The sequence below is a fragment of the Dendrobium catenatum genome, unplaced genomic scaffold, assembly GCF_001605985.2.
Source record: "Dendrobium catenatum unplaced genomic scaffold, ASM160598v2 fragScaff_scaffold_665, whole genome shotgun sequence".
NCBI classification, from domain to species: domain Eukaryota; kingdom Viridiplantae; phylum Streptophyta; class Magnoliopsida; order Asparagales; family Orchidaceae; genus Dendrobium; species Dendrobium catenatum.
In genome coordinates, this window is record NW_021319127.1 from 3,598,982 (window position 1) to 3,624,196 (window position 25,215).

General features: G+C 35.2%; 1 protein-coding gene across 1 annotated transcript in view; it reads right to left on the bottom strand.

The window, feature by feature from the left end:
* Nucleotides 1-6,839: 6,839 nt before the first annotated feature.
* LOC110093222 overlaps nt 6,840-25,215 on the bottom strand; it is a 29,693-nt gene continuing 11,317 nt past the window's right edge. Inside the window, exons 2-4 of the mRNA XM_028695703.1 lie at nt 9,658-9,798; nt 9,408-9,513; nt 6,840-7,373 (exon numbers count right to left, since the gene is read on the bottom strand). Of these exons, the coding sequence (XP_028551536.1) occupies nt 6,840-7,373; nt 9,408-9,513; nt 9,658-9,798 (781 nt within the window). The remainder of the gene's footprint in view (nt 7,374-9,407; nt 9,514-9,657; nt 9,799-25,215) is intronic.

Sequence of the window (25,215 nt, forward strand, 5' to 3'; positions counted from 1 at the left end):
GAGAAAGAAAAATGTGGCTTTAAGAAATCTAGTTGCCTATATCTTAGAAAAAAAGTATAATCTTATCCATCATGATCCTCCCACTAAACTTCCTATTTACTTTACTGATGTCTCTTTTTAAGCACTTTTTGGGCGGAATCAAAGTTCTAAGAGTGATGATTTAGAGCAAGAAGGGGGAGCTCCTACTCCAGAACTGGCACGTGCACCAGTACCTAACCAGAATTTTTACCAAGAAATGGTCCAGTGCTTTGATAGATTGGAAACTCATTTTGATCAATACTTCTATCAAATTGAGAATCACTTAAATCAGCAAGATGCAAGATATATTAAATACATGAATTGGATCTGGGGGCAGTTTGACTCGATGAACATGAATGTAGCTATGATCAATAGTTATTTTTCAATGTTCAGTCCACCACCTCCTCCATATCAAGGCCCCTTTAATTACTAGACGTATTTTTGTGCTATTGTTGCTTATGAGTAGTTATGTCTGTTGTTGAGATGTATTTCCTTTGATTAAAGGGTTTTCATATATTAGTGTATTCTTATGTTGATCTTGTTTTTGTGATATGAAATAATCTTAAACGAAAAAGGTGTTTGTATGTGTTTGGATAATAAATGAAATGTGAAATGTTTTATTAACATGTATTAATTTTCATTTCATGAAATATTTATATTTTTTAAAAGAAATCTTTTGTGGTTGATCTTTTAGATGCATTTTTAATTATTTTATTCTATAAATTAATTTTTTTTGCAAAATTTAAATTAATTTTTTAAATAGATGTAGATTAGGATATCAATTTCATGTTCATATAAGACAAGTATTATTTTGATATAATTGTTGGAAAATAGATGTCTTATTATCTTTTACCTTTTTAATATGTTTATTTTTGTTATTAGTGGAATTTGATTTAAGATTATTGATAATGAAAAGATTAAAAAAAAAAAGGAAAATACTCAAAGTGTGCCATAAATATTTGGGATGCATTTTTGTTATTAGTGGCATGTGGAATTTGTTTTAAAATATTTTTCTTTGTCAACTCTTTTGATTTATCTTTAAAAACTTTTCATTTCAAGCCTTTCTTCCCTTTTTATTGTTGTCAAAAGGGAGAGTCATAATATTGTTCGAATATGTGTATTGTGTGTTTGTATGTGTTGTATTATGTACATTTTTATGTGTTGTATTGTGTATGTTTTTATTCGTGTTAAAATATGTGTGTTGTGTGTTTGTACGTGCTGTATTGTGTATGTTTTTGTTCATGTTTGTGTTTTTATTGGAGTTGTTTTTATCTTTCGTAGTTGTTATTTTTTTTTATGAGAACCCCTTTGATTTAAATTGGTCATTCATTTAGGGGGTGTTAAGGAAAAAATTCGCTTTAAATTTTAACTCAAATAAGAAAAAAAATTTCGATTATAAAAAGAGGGAGATTATTATAACTTAGTTTTCATAACTATTTTTTTATATCATGTGTATTTTTTATGATTCTAAAATCTTATTGTATTGATTATTGTTTCTCCTAACATATATTAGAAATACTGCTTTTGTTGTTTTTGTGTACTAATTTTTTAGGAAAATCATACTCCAGACTGTTGAAGACTTCAAGACAGATTAGATTAGGTTTTATTGTAATTGAAGTATATACTTTTTATATTTTTCTTGAGTCTGAGAGAGTGTGATTGTAATTGGGTAACCATACACATATATACTAGGGAGTGTAAAAACTTATATTTTTTAAAACTAATCATACTTTATGATCATAGATTGTACAAGTTGATTTGACCGATTATTACCCTAGAATGGAGTTGATCAAACCATGGTAGGTAAAATTTTCTAAGTCATGTTCGTACTGTAAAAAGTTATATTCGTACATATAATGTCTTGAGTATGAAATGGCTATATACCAGTTCGTTCCAAACAAACTCAAAATTTTTTTTAATGGATCGTACTGTACAATCATAGGTTCATACAGACGATGTCCAGAGTATGACATATGTGCATAACCTTTAGTCCATTCAAATAAGTAAATTTTTTTGAACTATTTGTATTATATGATCTCTTGTTCATACATATGACATTTAGAGTACGAAATGGACTCATCCATTTTTATACCAAATGAAGCATGGTTTGTTTAAAAAAGATCGTACTATATAATATATGGTTTGTACAATACATTATCCAAAGTACGAAAGTGATTCTAATAGCATCATACCAGATGAATTAGTTCAATTTTGAACTGATCGTATGATACGATGTGAGTTCATACGTACGCCAAATAGAGTACAAAATTAGTTTATACAGGATCATCCAAGCAATTTTTGAACTGATTGTACGTACAATGTGCGATCATACTGTACGATCCAAGATGGACAAATTGAAATGTTTAGTTTTCTGGACGGTTTTTGTGTCTCTCATATTTATGGTCCTAAAAAACCTAACTGACAAGTATCCTTCTTTATTTTCTTTGAGAGCAAGAATGAGAGTGCTTTTGGAGAGTGTTTGAGTGTGTGGATAGAGAGATCTTACAAGTGAAATTTGTGAACGGTTCACAAGATTGCCCAAAGGTAAGGACCTCTTGGTAAGTTTATTAAATCTATTCCTTACTTCTTTGAAGACACTTGAGAGAAGATCTTTGGAGAAGATCGAGTTCTCTCTGCCAACACCAGGAACATCTGAAAGGATGACAATTCTATACCAACACAAGGAGGGTATGAAAGGATGACAATTCTCTGTCGATACTAGGGAGGTGAAGCAGGTCTGAGTGTCAAATATGGTGTGATTAAGATCAAGGATTTGGTGAGGTTTGAGGTGGCTAGTCTTAATTCGAGTTAGCATGGGATGTTGAGGAATAAAGGGAGATGAAATGGAGGAGGGAGGTGTGGTGTTAAGGGAATGGGAAGTAGGAATGGAGGTTGGAGGAGCATTAAGAGTCGAAGAGGTGCTGGAGGGAAGGTTGAAAGAGGAAGTGGATGGATGCATTGAGTGGGAAGGAGATGAGGTATGAGAAGGTGGAGCAACATGTGTAGGAAGAGACAAAATATGAGTTGGGGAGAAGAAGAGGTTGAGAGAGTGGTGGAGCGGTTTTATGAGAGGGAGTGTGGGAGGGATGGTAATGAATTAATTAAGTATAATATATTTGGAAATGAAGGTTTGACTAGTAGCTGGATTATAACAATGATAGCCTTTTTATGAAGAAGGGTATCCAAGAAAAATATAGGGTGCAGACTGAGTAGCAAATTTATTAGTTAAATAAGAAGAAGCCAAGGATTGTACAACAACCAAACACTCTATGATGAGTGTAGTCGGGAGGTTTGTTGTAAAGAAGCTAATATGGAGGTAGATTGAATATATAGGGGGATGGCAATATGTTAATTAAATAAGTATTAGTGGGCACAGTTTCAACCCAAAAAATGGGCGAAAGATGAGCTTCAATCTGTAGAGAACAAATGGTGTCATGTAAATGAGGGGGCTTACGTTCGACTATGACATTTTTCCACTGTGCATATGGACAATTGAATTGGTGGTGTATGCCGTGATTTGTTAGATATTGTTTGAGGGAGTTATTGATGAATTAACCACTACCATTAGTACGAAGGATGTGAATATTACAATTGACTTGATTTTCTATGAAATTTTTGAAATGAATGAATTTGTTAATTATTTTTTATTTTTTTCATTGGGTATTTTCACCACTACCATATGTAACTAGAAAAATTGTCAATAAATATTAAGTAAAACTTGAACCCATCATAAGGGATAATGGGTGAGGGACCCCAAACATCTATGTGAATAAAGTTTAAGGGAGTAGAAGAAAGTCTAATAAATTTATTAAATGGAAAACGATGTCTCTTGGCTAGAGCAAAAGAGTTACATTTTGTAGTAGTAGAAGAACAAGAGATATATAATTGAGAAAATGTTTTTTATATATCTATAAGAGTAATAGAACTCGGGTGAACCATTCTTTAGTGACACAAGGAAGAGGAAGTTGTAGGAAGATCTAAAATAGGGGTCGAGTTGAACATAGAATGGAGAGCAATGGGGTAGAGACCATCATGACAAGGATTGAGGAGAAGTATGCAAAGATTCTTCCTATCCTTGATGGTGTGCCCATTGTTGTAAAAGAAAACAAAATAATTTTTGTTAGTTGTTAATATTGAAATATAAAGGAGTTGATAAGAAAGTTTAGGAACATAAAGAATAGGGATATGGGAAAGGCTACGTAAAGGTGTAGGAATAAGGCCATTGCTAGAATGGAGTATAGATAGTGAATCTCCATTTTCTATGATCACTTGGTCCAATCCATTGTACGTAGAGGGATGATGAATAGATATTAGATTTTGAGTTTAGTGAGCGGTGGCACCAGTGTCCATGTACAAGGGGGTGGATGCACACCTGTGTTCTCAACAAAAGCATGTGGTGTATGAAATGTCAGGTATTCACGATGCCAACAATTGAAGGATGAATTTCTACATTTTCTACATATTTATCATCATTTAATTTTAGGTTTGCTAATTATATTTCAAATAAGCAAAAGCCATGCATGGGATCTAGCGGATTTGCGAATAAGAGAAAAGAGACCACGCCCACGGCGGTTAAATGAAGAAAGAACAAAATGAAAGTCAATGGTGAGAGCATGCTTTATTAATGTCAGATCTTTGGCTACTTCAGTGGCCAAGTTTACATTGTCACTTAACAGGAGGGAATAACGTTCCACAAGATTTATTAGCTTGAGTTTGGTCCAAATTGAAGTATTGAAGGATTCATAATTTGATAGTAATCCATTCAAAATGTACAGTATGATATCTTCTGTGTCTACAGATCCTCCAACAGCCACAATGTTGTCCATTAAATGCTTCACAATGGAAAGGTAGTCTGTCATTTACTAATTTTTCATAGTGACAACCAAATTAGATAGCAGGTCTCTAAATTTAGGACATATGGTAGAATGTACAAAGAAATTGTTGAGTACATTATAGCTGATAGGTTTTGATCTATAAGTATCCATAGGGTATATTGCATATTTGGGGATTTTTAACCAGTGTCGAAGAGAAGATCAAGAACTGGGCTGGATTATAAGCCATCTAGTTAACCATCAAAACCATTTGCTATAAAAAGTTTGTGAATCTAAGACCACCATAGTGGATAGTTGTCGACACGCACATGGGTTTGCATAATATTCTTAATATTGGACATCAAGAATTTGAACTGAGAAAGAATGGAAAGATTGTTGAGTTTTAGGATAGAAGAATCTATGTAGTTCACAGAACATGATGAGGCCGTTAGGCTGAGTTCTCTGATACTGTGTCGAATCCTACAATGAGCTGAAGGACAAGTAGGAGAAAGCAACATAGAAGAATAGTCACAATGAAAATAGAGTAGAGGAAAATGAGATTTCTATATATGTGTAAATGCATGTACAATAAGCGTTATATCACTTATATGTATACTAGGAATAACATGGAATTTAAGTTCCTTTAATACCCTTGGGTAGTTATGCTCCAGGTATTATGATTGGTGCAAGGGATTGTAATAGTTGTAGCAGGCAAAGTGGATGACATAAAAAGTTATGAAATGATTTGCTGTAGTGGAGAATTAACTTACCTGACTGTGCTTTCAGAATGAAGAATATGACCAACCACAGTGTTCACTTTATGATAATCCAAAAAGCTTCTATGCCCACAGCTCGAAATTAAATCAAAAAATAAAAAACATGATCTATTGCGGGCTTCAAAACTACAAAAGCAAAGGAAGAGTTTAGCTTTGGCATACCAGTCATGACTAAGAATGAAGAGAGCACATAACATCATCCCCTGTGCAGCCTAATATGGAGGCCAAGTGACCAAGCTGTTGATTTAAGTAGTGGCGATCACGAGGCCAAAGATGATGGCGCGACTTCTCGACCTACGTAACTCATCGACCGCCATGGATTCCTTACCCAACAATGTTTAGGTATCACCGCATGGATCTCCGTAAGCCTAAATGGTGGCGGCATCCCAGGATCAAACTCCTTCGTTCGAAGACTATTAAACTTCTACCATTCCGCGTCCTCCAAGAAAACGTGCCTCCTATTCCTCATCTCTTTATGTCTTCTTGGGATGAGATTCAAAACTAGTCAGCTATTTATAGTCCTGCAATTAGGCCTGCAAAGCAATTTGGTGGGGAATTTTTATTAAAAAATTGCTCACTGGATGCGGAGAAAGCAATCCAAAGTCTTTTTCAGCTCGAATTATCAGGCTCATAAACACGGCAATCTATTGCATCCGATCACTGGATGCGGAGAATAGATTCGAACATCCAATAAAAATTTGTCACGTCACCTGCGCTTTTGACTGCACTTTTGCCTTACGCTTTAGTTACGCTTTGACTGCGCTTTACCTGCGCTTTTGACTGAGCTTTACCTGCACTTTACCTGCATTTTACTTGCGCTTTACCTGTGCTTTTGACGCGCTTAATTTAAAATAATATTTTATTAATATCCGAACCTATCTTCGCGTCCAATGACCGGATGCAATAATTTGCCCATAAACACAGCTAGAGCGGATTGGCTCTAGCTTTAATAGAATAGGTTATCAAATTATTGTTAAAAAATTAAGGGTCTATTCGAGAAAATGATTTTACAGTTTTTCTTATCAAATTATATTCACAATTCTATTTGGTTACTATTTTTTGATGTTGTCTAAAATTTTTATGCTAAAAAGTTATTTTTATAGTAACTTAAAATAAAGTTAGGCCACTTGATTAATATAAATGTTTCATAACAGACTATTTCTCTGAAAGTACAAATAACATATCAGTCAAAATAGATCTTAAAATAGGAAATATGAATCAACAAATTAGGGAATTAGAGCATCATCATGGCTCTAAACTCCTCAATACAAATCACACCATCTCTATTCAAATCAAAGCTAGCAATCATAGAACGACACTGTTCAATTGGCCTCGACGAACCCAAGTGACTAAGCATTCTTTTCAAACTCCTATCTGTAATGAAGCCCTTCCCATCCATCTCGTATAACTTGAAAGCCTCCTTTACTATGTGGTCTTCCTTATTACTCTTTTCTTCTTCACTACTTTCTGTCTCCACCAATCTAATGAAGTCTTCCATGCCAAGTAGACCATCATCATCTGAGTCAACATATCGTAGCATGGCCTCAGCTTCCTCAGAGCAGAGCTCTTCTCCAATAGTTCTCATAATAAGCTGAAGCTCAGATGAGGAAATTTTACCATCTCCATTAGTATCAAAGTGATTGAAGAGACGTTCCATATCCTTCTGTGCATTTGCAAAGGAAATGGATGTCATATCCATGCCTATGATTTTGTTTTTGCAGAACTCAAAGAGATGTAAGAATGGAGATGAAAGCAGAGAATGTTTACTCTCGTAAGTATGAGTGAATTTTCTTTAGCTAATTTGTATGCATATATATAGTGGTAAGCAGTGGAACTTTTTTTAATGTTTGAAGCATCCTTGCGATTGTTTATTTATTATAAAAATGCAGCATTCCATTGAACTTGAAAATTCAACAGAAGTTTTGTGGGTTGACGACGTCTGAACTCATTTAAGGAATTATGATGGTCAGGTTTTGTGGACAGATTGTTGAGAGTTTCAAAGATGAAATTCTTTAATTTGTTTTTCCATTGACTAATATCACTTTCTACGATTAAAATACTCTTCAAACCTTTTGTGCTTCTATAAAATTCATTTGTAGAATGCGTCACCAACACATCACAGTAAAATATTGTTGACCCCTATACCTCAAACCACGCGATAAAGGAACCTAATTGATGAATAAAACATTGCGCGCCTTAGCGCCACATGTCACTTAAAGGGTCAAATGACCTCCAATTGGCAAACAGATAATGACGTTACGATCAGGACACTGAACTCTGCTGGGTCGAGGCCCCTCGTAAATGAATTGGATGAGATCGTTCAAAAGGGATGACCGACACCCGAAATTAAAGCGCGAGACTGATCAAACGATCCTGGATCGACGAACAGACTTCATCATTGTGTCTGGAATGTTGCCAACCTATGAAAACCGTATTTTGTTTATTCAATTTGGAGTATATAGATTGGTGACACAAATCCCAATGTAATGCGAAGACACGCATTACGAGTGAAATTTGCCTCGACGGTGATGATCATGATGTCCGATAATGAAATGAACAGCTCCATTGCGTCCGAAACGTCATCGAAATTCAGAAAATATATTTTATTTGATAAATTTGGGTCATCTGAGATGGTGGTGAATTTTTAGGTAATGCAAACATGATATAAAGGCATGCGTTACGACGGAAACAAGGCCTCGAAGATGCTCAGACGACGTCCGATCGACAAACGGATAGCGCCATTGCGTCCAGAACGTCGTCGACATTCAGAATATATATTTTATTTAATAAATCTGGATCATCTGAGATGGTGGTGAATTTTTAGGCGATCCAAACATGTTGCGAAGGCATGCGTTACGATGGAAACGAGGTCTCGTCAATGCTCGAACGACGTCCAATCGATAAACGGACAGCGACATTGCGTCCGGAACGTCGTCAAAATTCATAATATATATTTTATTTAATAAAATTAAATCTTTTAAGGTGGTGTCACAAATTTTAAAGGCAATCCAAATATGATGTGAAGGCATGCGTTACGACGGAAATTAGGCCTCGTCGTTGCCCAAAAGACGTCTGATTGCGAAACAGACTATGTCATTGCGACCGGAACATCGTTAATACCCTAAATACACTATTAATTTATTCAATTAAGATTGTTCGACGAGATTGACATGTAAAATGAGGAAAAACTTCACGTAAATCGAAGAATCATGCAAATCGAGACTGCCTTGGAATGATTTGTGTCATCTCGAATTAATGTAATATCATTAATGTTTTTAATTCAATTAGCAAAAATGGAAAAATCATATGCAAAGTTGAAATCAATTTAAATGCAAAATATCTCTTTTTGTCAAAGCCTCGGCCTCATATCTCTGCCAAATCCCTTAAAACCCGCTGATAATCCCGCTGAGTTTTCTATGAAGAAGATGGCTGCTCAGACTTCTTTTAATTTCTTCATCTTCTTTACGTTAAAACAAGAAGATCACCTCTTCTCTTGGGGAGAGAGGCCAAAACAGCACTTCTTGCTCTCCCAAGAATCTAACACCCAGTCCGTCAAAATCCCTATTCGCCTCTTGTTGAAGCCAAGATCAATACTTGCTCCGTCCACCTGAAAGCCACTCAAGTCCCGAATCCATTCCAGCTCATACAGCCGAGAGTTCCCTTGCTCCTAGTCCTGATCAGCTTCTGATCTCCAAGACTCAGCAACTCTTCCACTCAAGCAGCCACCTCTTTTCCTATATCAAACTCCACCTTCAAACTACAACTTCCGCCTCTACTCGTCCCTCCAGCCTGGAGCCATCACCTCTACCTCAGCAGCAGCATCAAGGCGTACAAGGAAACTTACACAAACGATCCTCAAGCACAAGACAATGATGATAAGGGATGATGTAGGACCTAGCAGCATGAAGCTGCTCAATCAGCTTTTGTAAAAGTATTGTACAGACAAGCTCGACAAAGAGGAGATCCGAAACCTCTACAACTGTTATAAGAGGATTAAGTTTTGTGTCTCCCGAAAGGATCCTCGCCTCATGAATAATTTTGAGCAGGTATACCTTTCAATCAGCACCACCTCAAGAGGTTTTACAAACATGCAATGGAATATCTCCGAACTCATTCCACGTGATGCATCAGTTTGTCCAACTGCTTTGGAAGCAGCAACAAAGTTTCTATCAACATGTATAATTGGAGCTCGGCTATACTAATGAGAGGTGAAGATCTAGATGGTGTTGAATATCAGACTGCCAATACCTGCATTTTTAATTAGATTGATTAATATATGTTGTACAGCTTCAGATGAAGCTCCTACATCATCTATAATCCACGGCATCCGTGCTGCTTTTTTTTTTCCAGAAATGTTTGACCTTCTCCACTTCAAACTTTAAGGGAAATGAGATATATGGCATTGGAAACGTGGAGATTTTAAAGCTTCAAGAATCCATTGAAGATTTTTATATTCTGAAGCAAGAAAGGGAAGATGAAAGTGAATCTTCACAGAGCAAGTCATTCAAGTGACTAATCCTTTGAAGGATGATGTGGTAATTAACTCATCCACTCAAGAAAGACTCCTATTCTCAAAGTAATGATGCTAGTGAATGTACTTCCAAGAAAGCAAATGAAGGATCGGTCAAGAAGCATAGGAGATATGTTTCAATAAAAAAAAACACCAGAACATAATAAGAAGACATGGTAGAAGTGATGGGAGTTAACACAAATCCTCATCAAAGAGGAGAAAGATCAAGTTATATTCAAATGAGAAGGAGAATTCAGAGCACACTAACTCCTCAAAACCACACATATCTGAACAAAGAATTTCTTCTCTCAAATTCCTTCATTCATTGTTGTAATTATCTGTTATTATTAATAACTATTATTGTTAGTTATTAATATTAATATTAATATTGATATAGTTATTAGTATCAATATTAATATTAGTATCTTTATATGTTTTATTAAAAAAAAAAGAGAGAAAGCCAAAAAGAAAGGAGTGAGCTTTCAAAAAAAAAAAAAAAGGTTTCAAAAAAAAAAGAGTAGAAAAAAGAGAAAAAGAAAAGAAATTTTAAAAAAATATTTGTCTCGATTTTCGAACCCTTTCTCTCTCCCTACCTCGGCATGTGTGTCGAATCGGTGGTCTTGCCTATACACGCTTTTCTCTAGCATGGTGGGAGCGAGAAACCAGCGCGACACCCACACGACAAGGTAGGCGAGAGTCTCGTTCCAAATCCTATTTGCGTTCGTGGCGCGACCGCGAAAACCACCCTATACACGCTTTTCTCTAGCGTGGTGGGATGGGCCCGGTGCGACGCCTACGAAGAGACCGGGATATTCATAAGTACCTGCTCGCGGGAAATAATTGCTTTTTTTATAAGTATCCCTGGCTGGGCGGAAAAAACTGCTTCTCTTTACAACAGGTACGAAGACCCATACATGCCTTTCTCTGGCGTGGTGTGGGGGGCCGAGATACTACTACGGCCGCGGTGTCCTCATATGACGGCACCTACCGTACGTACACGCTTTTCTCTAGCGTGGTGGGAGGCCCAGTTTTTCCGTAGTTTTCCCTAAACGGGGAGACGCCGGGAGGCTGCCGAATTTCCATTGAAACCGAGGACTTGGACAAATTTTGGAGAGGCTTGAACTGCAATCTTTTGGATAGCATGGAACTCATTTGACACTCAAATGAACATGAACTAGTGGACTTGAGCATGAACTGCAATGACTTGTATTTGGACGCTGATCAAATGATTAAGCAAGGCTTGAACTAAATAAAATAAATTCAAACTTGAACCAGAATTGAATATAAGTGAGCATAAATTTAACTTAAGCAAAGATCTGAATTGAACACAAGGAGCAAGGACTTGAACATTTGGACTCAAGCCGAAACTTGAATTTGAACAAAAATACTTCAAACATGACTTGGAATACAAGGAACTGAACTTCAAAATGATATGCAATCAAAAGCAAAAGTGATAAAATCAAATGAATGTTATTAAACAAACATTGGGTCCTTGTTGAATAAAGCTTTCAATATATTATGGCAAGTTAAAGCAAACAAAACATTGCAAATCACATAAAGATAAGGGTGATTAATTGCAAACAAATACCAACCATGCAAGCAAGTGCACAAGGATTTGTGGTAAAAGCAAAATCATGCATACAAATTGTTTGCAAAACAATGATGCAACCCCTTCAAGCAAAATGATTTCAATCAAATGAATTTCATGCAAGCAATGTTAACTCCAACGTGAAGGCGACAAATGTCACAATACCTTTACAATCAATCACCATCCAATATCGAGCAAATATGTTGATCCATTATAAGCAAAGATGGATGATACTACAATAAGTGATAGCACCTACAAACTATGTAGCAAGACCATTGGATATTGCAATGCTTTTGTAGTCACCATCATTCAGCATCAAGAAAAATATAATAAACATCTACAAGAAAGGATAAGAAGAATGCAACACATACGATCTCTCTACGAATACAGATGTATGTATAGCATGCCACCCGGGGGTAGATACAGAAAGACTTCAGTAAATGCAGTATCATGAAGTCAATCCCAGTCTATGAAGGAAGACATCTACCTACCCACTTGCAACAATAACAGATATACTACATGAGCTAAACAACTACAACGAATACAAGCATCTTCAAATAAGGCAGGAGATTAATTGGTACACTACGATCTCCTGCAAAAGCAACGATAGTGCACGAATGCTACATGTATTAAGCAGCAAATAACTCAATTCAAAAGCTGCTACGATACGCCACCGGATCTACGACATTCGTATAAGCAGACAGAAGGCGTCCACAAACTACAAAAGTCACGCCACTGGATCTGCAACCACCGTATAAGCAGACAGAAGGCGTTTCAAAAAATATTTCAAAGTACCCCCACACGTGCACCGTAATTTGTATACACATAGGTGCACTATAAGGGTAAAAGCAATCATAGAACCCGCAAGGGCCCCGGCAAGCATGTTATTGGTACACACATAACGTATAGGGAAGCTGCGCGGGTCAATAAGGGAATTCAAGTTCGAACCTGATCCTTCTATACGGGGTCAATAGAAGTCAACAGGGTTCGAACCATCAAACAAATATGTGGCCGTTGATGACCATAATATTTGTTCAATAATTCATATTAGGTCTTCAAAGTCTAAAATCAAAAAAATTCACTAATAAAGGCTCAAAGCTTAGGAAACTCGATCCTCTGTCGACAGTCGAAAAATTTAAAATTAAAATGAAATCCATCAACACTTAAAGCAAAATCCATCCACCCCCCGCAACAGTTTGTCGGGGTGAACAAATTTAAAATACTTCAGCTCACAAAGAGCCAAATGCCTAGTCGAAAATATTACTATGATCTATTCTCAAACAATCTATTGCCAGTAAGGACGTGGTACGTGTACTCTAACCCGGCAGTTTCGCCTCCAAATGGCACTACAGGTAAATCAATTATGACCCAGGGCCCTCTGAACTGAGTGGTTTTGCCGCCAAATGGCACCACAGATAGCGGTTATGGCCAGATCCAATACGCTCCTTAATGACGTTAAATTCTTGAGATATGAATCAATAGGATATGATCGATATGGCATAAAGACTATGTTAGTTAAGGTGGATTCAAATTTGTCCCCCTTAGACAAATATTCACCCCCCGGTCTACAAGGTCCCCTTGGACGAAGCAACCCATGGCTGCCGACAAGGATCCTTCTGTCAGGTTGGGTCGACTACCTCCTCTGACTAAGTAGACCAGGGACCACGATGGCCCGGGACGACGAAACCATGGGATCTTGATCGGGTACATCATCCATTCCCCCACCATCCGCTTTAAGTGCTAGGTGGTGAAATTTCTTATTTTAAATATCAAACTTTTCAAATCTTTTCAAATTCTCAAATCCAAACCCAATTTTCAAATCCAATTTCTACCAATACCTAAATCCATTGCTGCTACTATATGCCAGATAAACATGTATCTCTATACGTATCTGATTGACGACTAGCCTTAATCGAAAGTTCTCTCTCGTTATCGAGAGGGGTAATTAACTATAGGGGCTTGCTCCTATAGGAAACAAGAACTTAGATCATAAAGTCCTCGCAAATGAGGGCGAAATCTCTGGGTAGTGTCTTATCTACAAACCCATCTGCCTTCCAAAATTTACCTCGGAACTTAGTTCGTTAAAACTCCCTCGCCGAATAAGAAAAGCGAGTGGAGGCCGAGGCCGAATTTTCGGAGCCCACAAATATATAGATAAATGCTATTTAAATGTTTGAATATTGCATAAGGCAAGCTGCAAATAAGTGCTATTTAAATTGTGTAAATTCATGATATATATACAATCTTACTATTTATAATCATAAAAAAAGAAAATTATGTATGTAACTTAAAGATTATTTTATGGTAAATTTGAGAAATAAAAGGGAAGTTTTTGTAATTTTTATCACAAGTTGATTTTATATGCTAATTATGGTTTCGTTCAAGAATTTAAAAAAATAATAATAATTTTAAGGATAAAATTTTTTCGAATTAGAAAATTTTTGTATTAAAAAGATGTTTTAGAAAAAAATTAGAAAGCTATCCCAAACATAACTTTTACCTAAAATTATTTTTCTTTGTTCATCATGATCTCACTGGAAATGATGCCAAATTTTAATATATTTTGTTTGTGAGTGATGAATATGATTTATTTTCAAAAAAATATTAGCCGTGTAATCATAATAAATAGGAAGTTTATTCGTCCAACATTCACACACAATGCATTAAGATGTTCTTCACTTCGTATGAAATTTCTATCTGTTTTCTTTTGTTCAATAGTTTCGTAATGTGAGGACCTTTTCAAATATTTTTTTTTTCAACATGGTTCATTTCACGGAATAAGTGATGTTCGAGTGTTTTGATTTTTGCAATGCATTTCGTACATTCATTTGCATGATGTTGCTTATTTTAGTTATCATTTTCACATGCTTGATCCAATCAATTTGTAAGGATCTATTTTTGATAATCTTGACGCGTGGGATACTGTTGATCTCAAGAGCAAGCTGCAAAAAAAAAAAGAAAAAAAATCATTATTTGTCGCTGCCCACGCCACTTGCTACAGTAAATGCAATAATTATGCGATGTTTCAGAGTCGCCCATCCCTCACGTGCGTGCTTCCTCTCTACCTCGCTGCCTGCTTGTGATAATAAAAGGAAGACATGGCCCTCTTCCTCGCTTCTTCTCTTGCAAGTGAATGTCCCGATTCTTCTTCCTTTCCACACACGAACCTCAACCTCACGACCCAGAGCTACCACTCTCTACTTCGCATCCCTCTGCCAAAACCAAACTCCACACTTTGCCTTGCTCTTCTTCCTCACCCAAAATCTACCAGCAAGCTGTCTGTCCCAATACCAACCTCTGACCTCTTCTACAAGAACTTTTGTCGAAGCCATACTCAACGCTATTACCAGCATCCAAAACCTCCAAAAGGGCCTGCCCTCATGTGAAAACCCACGACCAAACTCCTCTAGTCGTCGTTCTCTCTGAACCCATACAAGAGCTCCGTCTAATATCTCCTCCACCCGAATGATTCCTTGTCACAAGTTGTGTGTTGTAATCCATGACCCTAGTCTGATATTTTGATGAGGACAAATAATGTCGTCTAATTTACTATTCATTAAAAATATATTTTATTTCTATTGTTTTCTGTGAGTACTAACATTTCAGGAAGATCACAAGTTACTCAGAACAATAAGAATACTCAAGACTGGGTAGAGTAGGAGTGTGAGTTTGTAACATTTGTATTTTTTTCATTTATTTTATTTTCTCTTTAAATTCTTGAGTCTGGCCACAAATTGTATGTAAATCTTGGCAACCATGCACACACACAAGGGGAAAGGGTTTTTTAAAATATAAATTTTTTTCTCTGTTGATCGTACTGTACGAGTTTATATCGTACTATACGAGCTGATCTGGCTGAAACATTTTTCTATGAACACGTCGTACTATATGATTTATATCGTACTGCACGATGTGTTACTAATCCAAAATCCTAGCTGCCAGATTAGTTTAAATAAATTTATTAGCCGTCCGTATCATACGAAGAGATTCATATTGTACGATTTATTTTGAATACTTAAATTAAGCTATGATTAGTGGAATAAATCAAGGATTAATTCCTGATTGGGCAACATACTATACGAACTAGTTCGTACTATACGATGAACAGAGGCTATTTTTTGATTGTCTTGGAGTTTGTCTTGGACAATCCCTTGATTTTGCCTAATTGTACTGTACGACGTAGATCATACCCTACGATGTACAGAGACGAGTTTTGATCTCGTCTCGGACTTCGTCCTGAACTATACCTTGATTTTTACTAATCGTACTATATGAAGTAGGTCATACCCTACGATGTATAGAGATGAGTTTTGATCGTCTCGTCTATCATCCTGTACGAATAAAAGAGTTTTCTTTATCATTCGGTATGAGTTTATATCGTACTATACAAACTTATTCAGAAGTTTTGACCTGTTCATAAACCTTTGTATTAGGACGAAACTCATTTATACTAATCGTATTGTACTATAGTAATGGCTACTTTGAAAATTTTCAGAGTTTTTAAGCCCGTTTAAGTATAAGAAAATAAAATTTTTGGTGTGTGACTAAGAGAGAGGAATGTGATTAGAGTGGGTTTCCTTGGGAGAGAGCTCTTATATATATATTATATTAAAAGATTTAAACTTTATTCTATTGATAATTTGCTTAGATTATTCATTGCCTATGAGCACAGAGTGAGTCGACGGCAAAATGATGTGGGATAAAAGAAGATGGTGAGAACTGTAGCACTAAAAGTAAATGATTCTAACAATGACAACTCTTCAGCCAATAAGAATGAAAAAATAACTTTGAAGACATACCAATTCAAGAGATTTCTAAAAAGAAAATAGAGGTGTCAACAAAACAACTCGAGCAAAGGTAAAGACCATAAATTTATTAAAGTTTTGTCTGATATAATTTGCTTTGAGAGCATGAAACTAGGTTACCTTCGTGCTGACTGCTCCAACTTAAAGACTCATTCGAATAAGGAGAAGGGTGAAGAGAAGCCAAAGTATAAAAGGGAAAAGAAAAAGACAAAAAGTTTTTTCGGCCGACTCTGCCTCAAAATTGTTAAAAGAAGAAGCAAAGGAGGAGGTAATGAACTTGTGTCTAATGGCTAATAATAATCTTGTTAAATCTGATCAAGATGAGGCATGTCAACTATCATATGATGAATTGTTTATTATTTCTGAAAATATTCATGATTCACTTAAGAAGCTTAAGAAATGCATGCTAGTCTTACTACTGAATTTTCTACTTTACAAAAAGAGTATGCTAGTTTAATTACCGAGCAATCTACTTTATATAGCGATCATATGGCTTTATTAGATAAGTTTGATGCATTAAAGGTGAAGCAAGTTGTTCTATTTGATACACATAATTCCTTGAAAATATCAAATATTAAGCTAGAAAAAGCATTTAAGGATTTAAAAGAACTTGCATGTTAATTAGATAGCAATGAGCATGCACTAAAACTTGAAGTGGCAAGCTATAAATACTTATAAGCAAAAGTTACTACACTTGAGAATAATAAACCACCACTTTGAATAGCCCAATGGTATAACCCCTCAATGTAGCATGCATTACATAAACCTAGGAAGAAGTACCCATCACCCAAATAGGTTAGTAAACCCATTCATTATTGTTAGGTGTTACTCTTGTGGAATGTTATGACACATAGCCCATACTTGCACTATCCATCATACAACACATAACATGCATACACCTCATTCATTTAAGCATAAGGTGGAACCAACTCCCTTGGGTTCCCAAATCTAACCCTTGAATGACATTATAGGGGTACTCTCACAAAAGATCTAGTGAGTGCATGTGGTACCTACACAGTGGCTACTCGAGGTAAATGAATAGTGATATGAAGTAGTTTATCACACTGGAGGCCAGGTCAGGAAGCAAAGTGATATTAGGAGACAACACCACTAGGAAAGTAATGGGATCAGGTATAGTTAGAAACTCTAAACACTTTATGATTGAAAATGTTTTGTAAGTTGTTGGTTTAAAGCATAACATATTAAGTACTAGTTAACTATATAAAAAAGGATATGATGTAAAATTTCTTTCTAATAAATACATGATGAGCTTAAATGGAAAACCCGTGTTAGAAGGAAAATGGATGAACAATATTTACATATTAGACTTGAATTATATTGAATATTGAAATTCCTTATGTTAAAAACTAATAATTGATGAATATTTGTTATGTCTTAGGAGACTATGACATGTTAGCATGAAAACACTTAGGAATTCCACTCAGAAAAACCTAGTTAGAGGTATACCTAAGTTAGACTTCACTAAGGACCACCTATGTTATGCTTGCCAACTAGGAAAATAAGTAAAATCATCACTTCATTCAACTAAGGATATCAACACCTCTAGGCCACTAAAAATTCTTCACATGAACTTATTTGGACTGGTTAGTACAACCAGCCTAGAGGAAAGACTTATGGATTTGTGATAGTAGATGACTACTCTAGATTCAGTTGGGTAAGATTTCTAGCATATACGAGTGAGTCATTTAAGGAATTTAGAATCTTCTCCACTTGGATTCAAAGAAAATTAGGATGTAAAATTTTAATAATTTATAGTAATCATGGTGGACAATTTGAAAATAATAGGTTTGAATCCATCTTTCAAGAGATAGGAATAGAATAAAATTTCTCTGCCCCTAGGACCCCCCAACTGAATGGAATAGTTAAAGGGAAAAATAGAACCTTGGTGGAAGTTTCTATGGCAATGCTAGCTGAGTATTCACTCTGTAAGTATTTTCGGGAAGAAGTAGTGAACACTTCTTACTATATTTTAAATACTGTGAATTTTAGATCCAAGTTGAATAAAACACTATATGAACTCCTAAAGGGTATGACACCCAATCTTTCTATTTTTGGATGTAAATGCTTTATCTTAATTAATAGAGAGTCACCCTTAGGTAAATATAATCTTAAATTTGATAAAGGAGTCTTCCTAGGTTATTCTTTTGTAGGTAAGCCTATAGAATCTTCAATAAGAGGACCTAGTAGTAGAAAAATCTATCCATATGGTATTTGATGAATCATTTAAGACCTATAAATCTAAACCTAAAGAAGAGAAATTAATAGAGGTCTTTCAGGGGGTAGAAACCATTGCTATAGAAGATAGAGTAGAACCTTAAAAGCATTTGTCTAGAGATTGGAGATATTTTTCTTGTCATCCTAAAGAATTGATCTTAGGAGACTCGTCTGAAGGTGTAAGAACTAGGTATGGACTTTGGAAGGAGGTTAGTCATTATGTATTTATCACCATGAAAGAACCCACTAATATAGATTAAGTGTTCAGAGATCAATTTCAAATCCTAGGAATACAAGAAAAGTTAAACTAACTTGTTAGGAATGATGCGTGGGAACTAGTCAAGAGACCTAATGAACATAATGTGGTTGGAACAAAGTAGGTCTTCAAAAATAAGATGAATGACTCTAGAATAGTAGTGAAGAATAAGGCCATACTAGTAGCTAAGGGATATAACAAAATTGAGGGAATAGACTTTGAGGAAACATTTGCCCTAATAACTAGACTAAAAGCCATAAGGGTGCTCTTAGCCTTTGCTTATTTAAAGGGTTTTAAGTTGTATCAAAAGACATTAAGAGTGACTTTATAAATGAATAATCAAGGAGAATTTTTATGTTGAGCAACCCCCTATTTGAGAATTCATGATTTCTAAACCATGTGCTTAAATTGAAAAAGACATTATATGGGTTAAAGCAAACATCTAGAGCCTAGTATGAAAGGCTGAGTTCATTTCTACTAGATATAGTCTTTGTTATGGATAGTGTAGAAGCCGCCCTCTTAAAAAAAGAAGGAGAAGATTTACTCATCTGTCAAATCTATGTTAATGATATTTTATTTTGATCATCGAATAAAAATCTTTGTGATGAATTTTCAAAAACTATGAGCAAAGAGTTTGAAATGAGCATGATTGGATAACTTAATTATTTTCTTGGCTTCAGTATAAAATAGTTGGATGATGGAACCTTCCTTAACCAAAATAATTGCTTCAAGAAAATTCTTAAAAAATATAAAATGGATAATGCTAAGACTATAAACACTCCTATGAGCTCCAGTGTTCAATTATATAAGGACCCAAATAGAAAATCACTGGATTAGAAAAAATATAGGGGAATTATTGGATCACTTATTTGCTTAACTAGACCAGATATAATATTCAGTGTTTTCCTTTGTACTAGATTTAAAGTAAACCTGAAAGAATCACATATGACTAATATTAAAAAAATTCTTAGAAATTTGTTAGGCACTCTAAACCTAGGAATCTAGTATCCTAGACATAACACCTCTTTTAAAATTATAGGATATTTGGATTTTAATTTTGTAAGATATATGATAGATAGAAAAAGTACTTATGTAACTTATCAATTCATAAAAAAACTATTAGTTTCTTGGTCCAGTAGAAAATAAAATTCAGTAGCACTCTTCATAGTTGAGGTAGAATAAATAGCAATAGGGAGTTGTGTTGCTCAAGTCATATGGCTAATGAAATAACTCTTAGATCTTGGACTACCTACAGAAACCATTTTAATTATGTGTGAAAACACTAATGCAATTTGTATATCCAAAAATCTAATTCAGTTGTCTTGTATAAAACATATAGATATTAGACATCACTGCATAAGAGATCATGTAGATAAGAGATATAGAATTGCACCACATTTCTACAGTGGATTAACTTGTAGATATATTGAAAAACCCCTAGAATATGACACCTTTAGTACCTTGAGAACAAAACTAGGAGTTATAAACATTCATATTTAATACAAGAGAAATAAAAAAAAAAACAAAAAAAATTCATTTGAAAGAATTTGTTTATATGTGTTTAAATTGTATGTGTTTATTCATATGTCTATTTACATTTTATTTGTTGTTGTTTGTTTAAAAAAATAAAAAAAAATTTGTTCTAAGATATTTTCTTATCATCACATATGCACTTCACTAAACCATAATAATCTTTAATTTTTTTGTTGATCGTGTTGTACCATTACAATTTATACTGAGTGATATGCATAAATGCACAGATCAAAACCCTTTATTGCATCAAAAGTTCAGATTAAATCATTAATATATGCATCATATTGTATGAACCTCCCTTTATATTGTACGATCCATTTTTCATTGACCTTTAAGAAATTCAATCCGTTCGGTACGAAATTATTGCCATTCGTACTGTACGATACCTCCCTTTATATTGTATGATACATATGTCAAAATGGATTGAGCAAATTTAATTTGTCCAATATGATAATAATTGAAGTTCGTATTGTATGAACAACTATTTGTATTGTACGATGCTTTTCATCAATGCCATACCAATGACCCCTTGGGATGAATGAAATTTCTTAAGATTGTCTAGTACGATCCTGATCTTATTGTATGATACCTTAATCATATTGTATGATTGGCCAAAAATTCTATAAATTGGATGGTTAAATTGGATCAATTCACTCAAACATTCTTCACACTTCTACTTTCTAATCCTTCCTACTTAATGGCTGATGGAAGCAAGCGATGTTGTCTTACCTCCGAAAGTTCTTCCTCCCATCGTTCAAGCAATGATAAGTTTCTAATTGCTGCTGATGAAGTAGCATATCCCAAATATAAGGAAGCCTGAATCAAACAATCATGCATCCTAAATTAGCACGTCTTGAATTTTCTGGTGATGCATCTTTTTGACACCACTACCTTCCAATTACTCCTTACTCTAGCCTTTCCCTTCCACTCTACAATTCTTTATAACTTATTAGAAAATATTAGGATCAATGGAGACGTCTCAATTATGACATCCTATATTTTCTTTCACAATGTTGAAATCATAGAAGGTGACTTAGGAAAACTCCTTTACCTTAAAACTGAGGGAGTTCGACCCCATTCTATGACTTCCATTTTACACTATAATTAGAGTAGAGTCAATCTAACAATTAGGAATTCAACACTGAATCAACACCAACCCTTAGTCCAATCCTTAAATCACAATGCAAGGGTTATCCAACATGTCCTTCGTATTACAATTATTCCAAAAAATGGAGATCGTGTGAACATCACCCCTTAACTTAGTCACGAATTTTATCATGACTGACACTCACATTGATGAATCTAAATTGCTAATTGATTAAATTCAAAATTTAACTCCTATAAGACTCCCATTCTACAAGAAGAAAGAAAAATGTGGCTTTAGGACATGTCATAGCTTATATCTTAAACAAAAAATATGAAATCATGTATCTTGCACTTCCCGTCAATTATCATATCTTCTATACAGATGCTTCCTTTTGTATTCTATTTCATCGAGGCCAATACCCAGACAAGCCAGTTTTCGATAAGATAGGGGGAGATGCCCCTACACCAACATCAGCTCCAGTGGCTCTAGAACCAGTACCAACCACTCACCATAACTAGTATAAAGAATCGATACAACATGACCATCTTGAATCCTGCCTAGACCAACAAAAAATTCAACATGATGAAGACATTGGATGGTTTAGGGCACAAATTGACTCAATTCAGACTCAATTATCCTCCATTCACAACTATTTCCAATTACATCCATCACCACCACCACTTGATCAGGGACAATCTTACTTTTATTTTTGTGTTGTGTTGTGTTTTTTTTTTTTTTACTATTATGCTCATTTTCTACTAGTGCCCTCCTCTTTTTTGTGAAGTTAAAAGGAGGAGAACAATTTTGGTTGCTTAGCTTTTCTTTTATGTTTGTTCTATTTTATGTGTGCATTTCTTTGTTTAATAAAAATTCCTATTTTCTATATTTTATTTGTTTGTAATATTCTTTTCTGTCCTTAAAAAAAAAGTGTCAGGCATCCCCTATTTTTCTAACATCTTTTACTTACTAAGGGGGAACTTAGGATGAAAAATCTTTCAAGCTACACTTCAACCAAAATTTATTTGTCATCATAAAAAGGGGGAGATTGTTACAAATCTAGGATCCCTAGCATATAATTTTGATGTGATAAACCTTATTAACTGAATTGTACATTATCAGGAAATATGTTGGATATTATTTTTGTTTTTATGTGCTAACAATTATAGGTACAATACTTAGGAAGACTAAAGACTCAAGATTAGGTAGGTTAGGATATCAAGTCAAAAGAGTTTGTATTTTTATTTTCTTTAATTTTCGATTTTATTGAGTAAGGCCACATTAGAGTGTATGTAATTAGGTGACCTTGCACACTCACGCAATGGAATTTTTATTGCGTCCTCCCACCTGACGTAGAGATACGTCCTCCCACCGCCAAAAAACTCGGTTTTTGCTCGGTATTGCTAGGTATTATTTGATAATAACGAGGAATATCATCATGTGAAGACCAATACTGAGTTATGCCGAGTTGTACCGAGCAATACTGAGCAATACAAAAAAAAAATATTGAGTTCTTTCTAGGAAAAACTAGGTATTTGTTTGTATTGCTCGGTATTGCTCGGTATAGCTCGGTATAACTCGGTATTGGTCTTCACATGATGATATTCCTCATTATTGTTTGGTATTGCTCGGTATTTCTCATTTTTAGCGCGAATTTAGCTCTGGGGGGATGTATTCTACGCAGGTGGGAGGACTCAAAAAAAATTCCACGCAATGAGGGAGAGGAAAATTTTTTAAAAGTTAAAATTTTTTGAACTAATTGTAATATATAATTAAAAATTGTACTGTACGATCAATTTCTTTAAATAATTGTTCAACAACTAATTAAAATATCCTGTTTCATGAACTTGAAATTCATACTGTATGATATATATCATATTATATTATTTATTTCATTATCAAAGCCCTGGCAGAAAAATTAATTTAATAAGTTTTTGAAATTGATATTTTGAACAAATCGTATTGTTTGATTAAAATAATACTGTATAAAAATTTAAAATCTTTCTAAGTTTAATCCACATAATTAGTCAATCAAATCATGGTTAATTAATGATATTCGATCACACTATACAATGTAGATCGTGCTAGATAATTAATAAAGATGAAATATAGTCGTCCTAGAGATCATACCAAATAAAACAATGATTTTTGACTTAATCGTACTGTATGATAGTCATATCGTACTGGGTAATTTGTCTAAAAAAAGCCAACCATAAGAACAGTATGAGATGAATGAAAGAGAGAAATTTCTTTCATCCCAAGAATCACCAAATAAAAAAAATTAAACATATCGTATTGGATGATCTCTTCATTGTACTATACAATGTGAATTGAATAGTTCACTTGAACAACTATTTACATCGTACTAGATGGTACTAGTTTTGAATTGATTGTACTGTATGAACTGTGATCGTATTGTACGAATAATGATGACTAACTTGAATTTTTAAGATTTTTTAAGCTAATTATAAAAATAATGTCATTAATATTGTCTACATACATGTGAAGGGCAGAATGTAACTGAAGGAGGAACTTTAGAGAGAGCTTTTAGAGAAAATCAAGGTTTGTGAGAGGAAGGAGAAGGTGAGCTTGAGCGTGATAGAGAAGTAGTGTGAGGGGGGTCACACAGTTACTCCAAGCTAGTTGCACGCTTATTCCTCCTGTGGCCTTGGTAAGTTTTATGGGGAGCTCTCTAAGAAGAAAGGCTTCATAGGCAAGTCCTCTAGGTTCAGAAAGTTCGTTAGGGATGTTAGGCCCTATATGAACTGTCACAAGGCTAATAAAGAGAGAGGTGATTTGGAAAAGAAGAATATTTTAAACAAAGACAAAAACCCAAACCAAAATCACCACAAAAAAGGTGCGGAAGAAAAAATAAATGCGGAAACGAAAATAAGAAAAGAACACACCAGATTTATAGTGGTTCGGTCAAACCTTGACCTACTTCCACTCCTTGGAGGCACCCTCCAAGTATTGCACTACAAAAGTGTCTCTGCTTTAGCCCCCACAGCTAGGCGGAGAAGCTCTTATAAAATCACTTCCACCTTCCCCGGTGCGGCGGAGTCGCCGGGTCCTTTGACAACAAAGAGATCTTCTTCTTTGGTGAACTTAACTCGAGACAAGCCTTGAATCCGATGTTACTAAGGTGGGAGTTCGCCGGAGCAACCGTGTGGATCCCCCACCACACTCCCTTGAGTTCCTCCCCCTCACAGGATCTTCTCCCTCTCAAACTCCACCCTTTCCTCTCTCCCTTTCAAGCTCACTCTTCAAGTCTCCCCCACAAGAACGAAGCTCTAATGGCTGCATAAGACACATACAAAAGTTTCCATGCCATAGCTTAAATAGAAGCTCTCAAAACGAGCTCATTAATGCAAGTTACCGACATTATCGTCCAGGACGATAGGTATATCGTCCTGGCCGATCAGTACAAATTAAGCTCATTAGCCCGGGACGATATGGGACGATCAGAAGAAAATTGGTTACATCGTCCTGGCCGATCTTACGATCGTCCTGGACGATTAGTTTAAAACCGATTTCAATCATCCTGATCATCGCCCTGTTTTTGAGCTGGCCGATATAGATCGTCCAGGCCATCATCCTGG